General features: G+C 37.1%; 1 protein-coding gene across 1 annotated transcript; it reads left to right on the top strand.

The window, feature by feature from the left end:
- Nucleotides 1-3,276: 3,276 nt before the first annotated feature.
- Nucleotides 3,277-8,685, top strand: pts (6-pyruvoyltetrahydropterin synthase; the record flags this gene model as incomplete). Its single annotated transcript, XM_046067996.1, is given in 5 exon segments — nt 3,277-3,356; nt 3,479-3,501; nt 3,799-3,855; nt 7,769-7,839; nt 7,923-8,685. Coding segments are annotated over 5 exon segments (355 nt in total), but the record flags the coding sequence as incomplete, so codon positions are not given.
- Between the last annotated feature and the right edge of the window lie 2,249 nt (nt 8,686-10,934).

The following is a 10,934-nucleotide window of genomic DNA, read 5'->3' as shown; positions in this document are numbered from 1 at the left end:
CAGCGGGAGCATATAACGCAGTCATTTGGCTGGTGGAAAGGGACTGACACGACGGAATGGGCAGCACACATCCACTGCGGGGAATGAGACTTTTGATTTGACGGGCTATCGGTAAGCTCACTTGAATGTTGTTTAAATCTTTTTCTGTTTAGGTGTTAATATGGGTGAGTTAAAGTTGTCGCTGCATGGTTGAAGAGAGGGAGAAACTATGTTCAAATGCATGGATATATATGGTTAAAATGTGTGGGTTTTTTACCTAATTTGTGTAAAAGAATGCTTAAATAGTAAGCCAAAATTGTTTTGTTAAAGATTAATTAAAATGCATAATTAGTTTGGTGAAATGTGGAGAATAATATTGAATTTAAATATACTTACCGTTTTGAAATATTTACCTTGACTTGTGTTTACTGTGGAAATACCTGTTTATTCAAAATGCTTTTTATTTCTGTGTTTAAAGGTTTTTACCTATACTGTTCAACTCCTGTTCAATTATTCAAATAAATTATTCTGAGTGAAATCCGAAGTCTGGTCCTTGTCAAGTGTGGACACCTCACAGTTAGAAGAAACACTTGACAATTATTGATATCGAATTATATGACATTTTGTATTGTGATAACATTTTTGGCCATATCGCCCAGCCCTGCGGACAGGGGTAAAAATGGTAGGGCAAATAACAATGTGCATAAGAAAATACAAGCAATAATCAGGCTATATTGCTAATGTGCTAGTATAATGCTAATTGCAGACCAGTCTTCTTAAGGATTCCTCTTAACAAATTTGCACTGCATAATCTGATCTTTGACCTAAAATAGACCTACCACCTGACCTCTAAACCAAAAAATCAGCCAGGGAACTCAGGATGTCTTAAGCAGCCATATTTACTGAAGCCCAGCCGGGGAGACAAGGCTTTAGCAGTAAGGAGTGAGAACATAGTGTTGTACCAAACCAAATCTGAAGGATACATGCTGGTTTGTATTTGTCCTTCCTAGACCTACAGGGATTCACTAGGTGTTCAAATAAGGTTATTATTGATCCATCTATAAATGTGTGAAGATTCGATTGGATAAAACAAGACATTGTGCTTACCTAAGTTAACCGTAGTCACGTTGTTTGTCATTCAAGTCACATGCAACACTTTTTAAAGACAGCTAGACCGTCTGCAATAACACAAAATAAAGATAATCGCAACCTTGGGTTACCTAGGAGATGGCGAGTCGCATGCGGTCACCTTACTTACTTACTTTAGCTCAGCCAAAGATCTGGACATGACCTGGGGAAACCCTGTGTGATATTACCCTTAAAGAAGGAACATTCCTTCACAGTTCCCCCCTTTTTGAGCAACAGATCGGCTCAATCACCAAATCGTCACACTCACTGAGGGACTAGCAACACCCTCAAGGCGAGTGGTTCTTATGTCATGCCCCCCTTCAAAAGCTGAAAAATGTCCACGCTCCCCCTCCACTCACTAACTAACTAAACGGATTAAATTCTTATCAATCTTTAACAACACTGGGGGAGCAAAAAATACAAAAGGAGCCCAGTTTAATTTGATTGAAATAAAAGAAATGATACAGGTCAGCACGATAGCAAGTGTTTTTTTCCCCCCTACATAAATCCTGTTCATTCAACTTAGTTCCACCCCATCCATGCACCCACTGCAGCGGTTCTGTGCCTGCCCCTCCAGACTGAGAAACACTGGCCTTGACAGTTCAAAAGGAAAAATCCAAAATGCACTCATTGATAAACTGGGTCATACAAACATCACAAACATATCAAATCATTTGAAGGCAATTAAATTATTATACTGAATAAACTTTATTACAACAAATTGGAAGACACTCAGTTTGGTACTTACTTATTAATAACTCAAAACCAAATATACAAAATATGAGCAAAACATACAATATTATATAAAATGAAAAGAACACAGTGAGTCCTCTTTTGCCCAATCAATGGACAGCATTACTCTCCTTCATACAGGTCTTCTGTTGTGAGCCCCTCCCTCTGCTGTCCTCTGAGCCATTGTGAGGAGGGGAGTTTCTCCCTTTTGTCTGAAGCACACTGCTTTCCTCTAAAACTAATCTAAGTAATCTAATCTAGGTCTGTGTTTGACCTTTGAAAATGTCTTTATCTGACAATTGAAATGATTTATTTTAAAGATAGTTTCTACTACTACTCTGCAGTTGGGGCTTGTATCACAGCCTGTAGCGTGGGCAGAAGACATGCAGCAACATATTTAGCTCTCTGTCCTATGACATCCCTCAACAGATCAGACACCCACTGCTGGCCACACTGTCATACACTCTCTGGATTTCTTTGTTGTTGTTTGTTTTTTGGGCTTAACAGTCGTGCCATTTGCAGTTTACTCTTATCAAACAACCCTTCATACGGCCATTCAGCCTTTATCTATACCCACATCAGCAAAGTGAAAAAACAAACAAAACTTCAACCTGTCTGTCTTCCTGTGGTTCCTGCAGGCAGGTGTGGGGAAACATTGCTTATATTGTGACACGAGATCAGGCTTCACAGGCTTGATTCAGTTGCCAGACACTGGCAGATTCATCTTTTTACTTTCACTTTTAGCATCCTGTATTAAATCAACTACATACTCATTGTTAGCCTCTGCTGTGGACTGATTGTTAACTATATTTACAGAATCCACATTCAATAAACTGCAGCAGCATCAAAAGTTTTCACACTTCTTATTTTCTTACTTCTGTGGTTGGTCATTTGAAAACTTTGTAGTGAAAAACTGACATTTCACCTTGTGTCTGAAATGTGTATCGACGTCGAGGCCTCTGAAGGCAAACAGAGCCTTTGTTCTTCTTGGAACCAGCTTCAACATGGCTATTTATTAACTGAAATGAGCCATGTGTGCTTACCTTAGAACATCTTCCCAAAAGATTAACCTCATGGTGCAAACAACCACTGACTTCTGTGCTAGTTTTTAAATCAAATCTCATCAAGTTTAGAGCTCACTGAATTAGTATGGACTTAACATAAACACCTTTGCTATCATTCAGTTTTGTTTCTGCGTGGCTGTGTTATGCAAATAACATTCTGCTAAATACTTTTTATCTGCATGTTCTTGAATAATCGATCGCATAGAGGATAAGATGAAAATCACATAAGAAAAAATAAACCAGCAATGAGGCTAATTGCTAATATGCTAATTATATTAATCTGTTTTTTACTGTTCTTCTTTGGCACAAATGTGCTCCATGCTGCCTGATCTCTAAATTAGTTGTGATAAATGTTACCTCATCTTCTTTCCAGCATTCACTTGAGTGATGAGGAGAATAAAAGAGTGTATGGAAAATGCAACAATCCCAATGGTCATGGACACAACTACAAAGGTCTGTCACACTCTTTAATTCGCCCCTGTTCTGTAGCACATTACATGGAGTGTGAATGTGAAACACTGCAGTTGCTATTTCAATGTCTCCCACTCATTCAATGCTCTCTTTTCTGCCCACAGTGGAGGTGACACTGTATGGAAAGGTGAATATCCTTCCTCCACTTAAGTAAGACGGTGTAGATAACCGGACTTGCTCTTTGACTCTTTGAGACATTTTTTTGAACAAGTTTCATCACGTCATCACCAACAAGCTATTCTTTTAAGTCTTTTAAGTGCAAAACAAATAATAAATAATTTGACTAACAAATAAGTGAAGGCTAACATGAAACTAAATCAAAATGTAAAGAGCCAGCCATGCTCATCATATGGGATGAAACATTTCCCATAGAGTCTGTATGTGACAAACACACGTTTCACCTTCATCCTGTGCATGTCTATAGGTTGATCGTCTCACTGGCATGGTCATGAACTTGACAGACTTGAAGAAGTGCATTGAGGTAAGATCATCTCATCAACAAGACTTTTATGCTGCTTTATACTTTTACTCCACAACATGTCAGAGACATTTTTTGCATTATTTATTTGATTACTTTAGCTTGGATAGGGCTGCACAATTAATCAAATATCAAACAAGATTTTGATTTTGGCTTCCAAAGATTATAAAAACATGTTAATTGAGATAAAATGATTATTGTGCCACATGCTGTTTTGCAATCACACACTTTTTGTCTTGTGTTATAAATCCAGTGCACCCTTTCCTTTACAGCGGTGCCTCCTGCCCCTCCCTAAAAGCCCATACTCATGTTTAGTTCACCTTAGAAACGATTCATTGATAAAATCGATTAATAAAATGCTTCGACACAAATTCTTTGCATCGATGCTTCGTTTAATCCATGTAACTATACAGCACAGAATTTTGCAGGGACATTTATTACTGTCGCACATTGCTCTTAAGCTGTGAACACAACGTGATTAGAATGGAGCTATTTGCAAAGTGGAGGAAGAGAGAGAAAACAGTGAGGGACAAAGAAGAAAGTGTCCAAACTATGGGATTATTTCAAGCTAAAGAAAACAAAAACTCTGTAATGTTACCGTCCGTCCACCGTAAAACAAAACTTTTGTCGCCTCTGCACGACGGCGCCTTATCAGAAAGCAGCCGATGTTCTGCCAGCGGACCACAGACAAGGTAACAGTAACAGCAACTTTAGCATTTAACTGAAATCATGATTGATTGTTGAGTTGAAGGCTAGCCAAAGTAAGCCGCAGACCTCAGCTGAAAATGTGCACACGTGCGTTTGTTCTCCTTTTTGGGCCGTGAGTTGTAACCTCACAGTCAGGAGTTAACTGGGTGTCGGGGAGCTGCACCTTTTAACTCCCCTGCAGCTCTCTCTGTAGCGCAGACAGTCTCTGTTACCTGTGTGTGCCAATCCATCCTTTCAACAATATTCTTTGTCTTTATAATTGCCATCTTTATAATAACAAACAACAGCTTTTTCTTGATAAAATGGTTTGGAAATCAGCGTCAGGTGACAGAGCCGCTGTCAGCTCCTGTTGTGTGTGTAATGATATCCTTGTCACCGATCAGTCACGTAGTGTGACAGCAAGTTGTGTGAACGTTGTGTATTCTGCACGAGCCTGTAGTATAACTTGTATAGCACTCGGGTGATGTTTGTGTTTGTAAAGCACCTGTCTGGTTGTTGGTCTGATGTTTGCTGTATGACACACTATGCATTTCTGAAAGGACTAATAAATATCTATCACCTATAAACGTGCACAGCTGATCCCCCCCTGCGCCGCCGCCAAGCAAAAGTACTTCTTAAACGACGCATCAATGAATCGTTGAAATAATCTATAGAAGCTTCGAATACTAAAATCATCGTTAGCTGCAGCCCTAGTTCACCTCCATTATGACAGGGGTACCTGCTATAACATAACATAAGTAGTCACCACTATTAGCTTAATAATAATAATAATAATAATCCTTATTTGTAGAGCACTTTTCAAAAACAAGTTACAAAGTGCTTTAACAAGTGTAAAGAATAATACAAAAAAACAAGATAAGAGCATGAAAACATTGAAAAGACTAAAATACAGATTAATATAAAATTAGTAAAATACGATAAAATAAAAGGGATAAAATAAAGTCAAATAAGATTGGGAAAGGCTCTCCTATAAAAGTATGTTTTAAGAAGGGACTTAAAAGAGTTCACTGACACTTAACCCTTTATAGTCCTCACCAAGAAAAAAGTGATGGAAAAATTATTTCTTTACATTTCTTCTTTCATTAGGTCAATAACAATAATAATCCAAAAAAATTTTTTAACAGACCCAATAGTTTTTCTGATATACTGCTCTACCAAACTGTTGAGATGGCTCTTCATGGTAATACTTAAATATGCATTTTAATACAAACAAACTTTAGAAAACATCATAAAATGACAGTTAACAGCAGAGAAGGCAACTTCAACACTTAACTTTCAGCACCCTAATTGTGAAGACAGGGTTTATAGTGGAGTTCATACACAACAGCACTACACAGTAACTTCATTGATTTTTGAACATTTTGAATATTACAAACCTAGTATTTCTGTTCTTTGAGTATTTCAGAAGAACACATCTGTATGTACTCTCAACCTTTTAGACAGACTTAGATACTGAGACAAAGTATCAATGTCTAGATCACTGCAAAATACAGTATTTACTTGATTTAGTGTGGCTGTTGTTCAATAATCAATGAAGTTACTGTGTAGTGCATACAGTTTGGTAAGAACTCTACTGTAAACCCTAGATACACAATAAGAGATGAAGTGCTGAAGTCGCCTTCTCTGCTGTTGAGTGTAAAACAGATTTATTTCTGCAACAACTTAGCATTTTATATGATGTTTTTTAACATGTTTGTTGGTATTAAAATGCATAAAGAGCCATCTTTCTGAAACCGGTCGGGACTGTCTTTGTCCTGCTGATTATCAGTAAAATTAATAGCCTGGTGTAACGGATTGAATCTCTTTACGTCTTGAGATGTGACTGGCTGTGCCAGTAGTCCATGGCTGGGAAGTTGAAAACACCTATGACAGGTTGTACTGCCAGGAAATAGTCAATCTCTTCGGAGCTAGTTTTGATCAGATCCCCCAACTCCTGCGCAGAGTACAGATTGGTATGTTCTGATATGTTGATGATCAGGAGGCTCTATTTGGTTGTTATCATCATCACTTAGATTAATGGCAGAGTTTTGAGGATTTTCTGGTATAAGGGCTGGAAAATTCTGTGGCCTTGTACCATAAAATGTTTTAGTGTCCATCTATTATTTGTGAAACAGAAAAGAGAAATCACACTTACAAACCATGTACTTATAATGCTAGTAATGTGAATACCAACACATGTCTAGATAGTTAGTTGGTTTTCAAGATATTTGTTTTTAAGTTTTTTATTCCATAAAAACTGTACATTTATTATCTTTTTATTATTATTTTGGTATAGCATGATTTCACCATTAAAAAGACATATTTATTTAATTAATTCAACATATATATATATAATGGAAACACATTATATATGTCATGTTAACAATAATGAATGTTCAGAAGTCTTCAATTTCATAGTAAGCAGTCAATTTGTATTACATTAGCTAGTAAATTTGTATTACATTAGCTTAGCCAACCTTTACCATGAAGTGCCAACTCTACCGTTTGGTAGAGCATGTTTTTAGAAAATAAATTGACCCATATTAGACTTATTTGTTTTTGCATAATTCTGTTAAGTAATTCCTCTGGAACTATAATAAAATATCCTAACCTTTGAAAATTTCCACCAAAAAGATTTTGACGATTTTAACTTCCTGTAAATAGGGTATCTGAAAAGGCATGCTGCTTAAAGAATCAGTGACAACTAGTGGATTTTTTTTAGCACAGCATACCTACACCGAATGGTAGAGATGGCTTAAACAGGTTGAATTAAGTTCAGTACATTTTCCAATGAGATACAGTGACTTAAAATGTGGTCTTCCAAATGGTTGAGAGGACGTTAAAGGGTTAAGCCTACGGCATTGCCACTGATCAGGTTATAATTGTCCCATTATTCACTGAAAATACTGACAACTGCTAAAGTGAGATAGATGTAAGCATTAAGATTTAATGGGTTCTAATTGTAAATGTTGCTTCTTAAGCCGATTTAGATTTTCACTGATTTAAAAACACGTAAACTAAAACATTTGGACTTTTGTGGACAGAATAAAAACATGTTTGTGGCCTATAGATTTTGATTTTGAACCTGTGTAAGCTTCCTACTCTGTGCAGGTTTCTTTCATACAACATATTTCATCAATTATGTCAGCTTGAAGCAAGCATGTCTGAACACCTGCTGTTATTCTGCACCTTTTCATTGATTGATTAAATGATTGCTTCCCTCCTGCAGGAAGTCATCATGAACACAATGGACCATAAAAACCTGGATAAGGACGTCCCATATTTTGCCAATGTTGTCAGGTGAGCCTCCTCAAATCAATTGCGTTCAGTTTCTACAGGTGATATGCACATTTGTTTACACTGGTTACTTCTCCCTTTTTTAGCACAACTGAGAACGTGGCTGTGTACATCTGGGACAACATGGTGAAGCTGCTCCCACCCAACCTGCTCTACGAGATTAAGATTCACGAGACAGAAAAGAACATTGTTGTATATCGAGGCGAGTAATTGCTGTTTATTGAACTTCACTGTTTGCGTGCTGATTGCAGTTAGTTAGCTTGATATAGGTTTATAAAGACGGATGATATTGCTAGCTTTGCACTTTATAGACCAAAGATTTTGTAGCCAATCTAAATGTTCAGAATTCTTGCGGAAGTTTGAAAACATTGGACCAATGATTCCCAACCTTAGTTGTGAACCCTAATCACAGTGTGCATTTGTGCACAGGTTGTAACCAGGTCAACCATAGAGACATTTTTTTTAATAATAATTTAAACCTTCGTTGGTACTTAAACTCTCCACTGAAACCCTTCACTACTAATAAACCATTCATATGAAATGTTACATTTGCACAGTACACTTACCAACAGTGTTTCAGCTGTAACTGTAGAGGACAGTAAAAAGATTAGAAAGATTATCAACAAATATCATCTCAACTCTCAATGAAGTCTGTTAGAATTATGTCTTTTGAATAGATGTTTACACTCAGACCACATTGTGGTTCACATCGTGAACCAGTGAAATAATGACATCTAGTGGTACAAGACCGTACATCTCTCAACTTGTTGCATTAAACCTGATTGTGTAGACGTTTTGCCAGTGTAGTGTTTAAATGGTTTCTTACAATAAAAGCAAGATGTTTGAAAATGAGTGAATTAATTATTTGTTACACAAATGAATGAATGGTTTTGTTTTCGTATAAGGTCATTTACATGACCCATCCCTCATTCAGACACATTAAAGGAGTAATCCAATGATATCGTATGTCACTTCCATAAAGCTGGGGGACTCACAAGAGACAGATTTTCAAAAGATTGTCAAAATCGATGCAGCAGAGGCTTAAATAGTCTGACTTTTATTTCCCTATACACTCTATTTTATGTGAATTTCAGGAGTTGGTGCACCGAGATAAACAATTTACATTTAGCATTTATATTTGTGTCATGTATTCATTTAAGGAACATTACTGTCTCCCTATCTCCCTGCGCAGATCTGATGTTGTGGACTTTTCAGCTTTTGAAAGGGGTCATGACAGAAAAAGTTTGAGAACCACTGCTCTAGTGCATTAGAAATGCAGTGCACTCAGAGAAGTAATTGGTGTAATAAGATTTGACAGTTTACACAAATGAAGCAAGTTTAAAAATCTGCATTTTCATGTTGTACTAAAATAGATGCATTTGAAAAAGGTGGCAACACTGGTATAGCCCTTTAAAGTCCCTGGAAATGGAAATTTGAACAACTAGCCAAACCCCAACTGCTGATTGAGATCACATGATATGACCAAAAGCTCCAGGGCAGCTTCTAAATGGACCTTGCCTTGATATTGTTTTGTCAAAAGTATTGGGGATAATTAGCCACTAGAGGGGGACATATTTGTGTCTAGGAAATTCTTGCCTTTGGAATATCTACAAGTGACCTCGGATTTCCATGTTGAGTTGCGTTAAGAAGGTCAGATAAGCAGCTTCTTATGTAGCAACGCTGATAGAACAGATAGTGTTACTTCTTTGTCATCGAGAGATGAATTTGTCATTTTCTGTTTTTCCCTGTTTCCCAACACACATATTCTATTCTGCAGAAACAGATACATACATATGATTTATGGAGACAATTCTCAAGGCGATGTAAAGCTGTTGCAAAGCATTGAGGTGCAGCAGGCAGGTACTCCGTCTTCCAGACGTAGGATAACATATGCCATCTGCTTCATTACCCAGGGTTCATCATAGCAGACATGTAACTCATTGCTGTCATTGTGGGGTTTGAAAAACTCCAGTGACAAATCACAATGTAAACAGAACTTATCATGGAGTGTATGATGCATTACAAGTTGTGTTAATACTGATATGCTGGCCATTGCTCAGCCTTGTAATAACATGAAATTCACTTCAGCGTTTCAGTTATGCATATTTTGCCACATTCCACTTAGCCATGTCTTTATTTCAGTTCCATACAATAATTCAACATTTTGGGAAATAAACTTATTTGTTTTCTTGCGAAAACTTAGATGAGAGGATATATACCATATCTGACCAGTAAATATTAAAGAGAAAACTGAATTATCTTAGCTTAGCATAAAGACTAGAAACAGAGAACAACAATTTGTCTGGGTCTGCATTAAGATAACAGATTTCATCCTCCAGCCGCTCCAGTTAACACCTAATATCTTGTTTAATTTGTGCAAAAACTGAAGTTTAGCAAAAAGTCTACAGCCATGCTGGCAGCTCTGTGTGGCTAAACTGCACAGCTGTGCTTTGAGCTAAATGTCAATGCTAATGTCAATGCTAATGTCAGCATGCTAACATGCTCATAATGGCAATGCTAACATGCTGATGTTTAGATTAATATGTTAGTAGGCTAACAGTTGCTAATTAGCACTAAACACAAAGTAAAGCTGCGGCTGGTGGGAAGGTCACCAGTTAGGCAGTGATTTGGCCATAAACCAAGGGCCTGGGAAAACTTAAACTAAGGTTTAGCAGTTATTTGAGTTAATTTACTAAAATTATGTTTACAATAATTACACAGTTAACTATTCACATATTTATGTTTATATTTATTATTTACATATTGAAATCCTCTTTAAACAGTTACAATCATCTACAGAATGTACCTCCGTGCTTTCCTTACATTTACCTCAGGCTAAGTCCTTCTAGCGTCTGATTGGTTAGTTCAGTCACATGCGAGTCTGAACAGGGAAGTTTTGTTTTTGTGAAGCTGTTCAAGTGTGGAGAACAGTGAAGTGCTGCTTAAAAAGGCATCGTCTCCATCCACATTAGAAAGGATCCAACCACAAATATATTCACAGTATCGAACCCTCAAGTTATCCATTATGTCCTGATGACTTCATATTTAACAGACAGAGTGGTATTCAGCTTCTCAACTAATTTCCAGCAAGACAGAAA

Source organism: Micropterus dolomieu, linkage group LG14 (assembly GCF_021292245.1).
Source record: "Micropterus dolomieu isolate WLL.071019.BEF.003 ecotype Adirondacks linkage group LG14, ASM2129224v1, whole genome shotgun sequence".
NCBI classification, from domain to species: domain Eukaryota; kingdom Metazoa; phylum Chordata; class Actinopteri; order Centrarchiformes; family Centrarchidae; genus Micropterus; species Micropterus dolomieu.
This window is presented reverse-complemented; position numbering and strand designations above follow the sequence as displayed.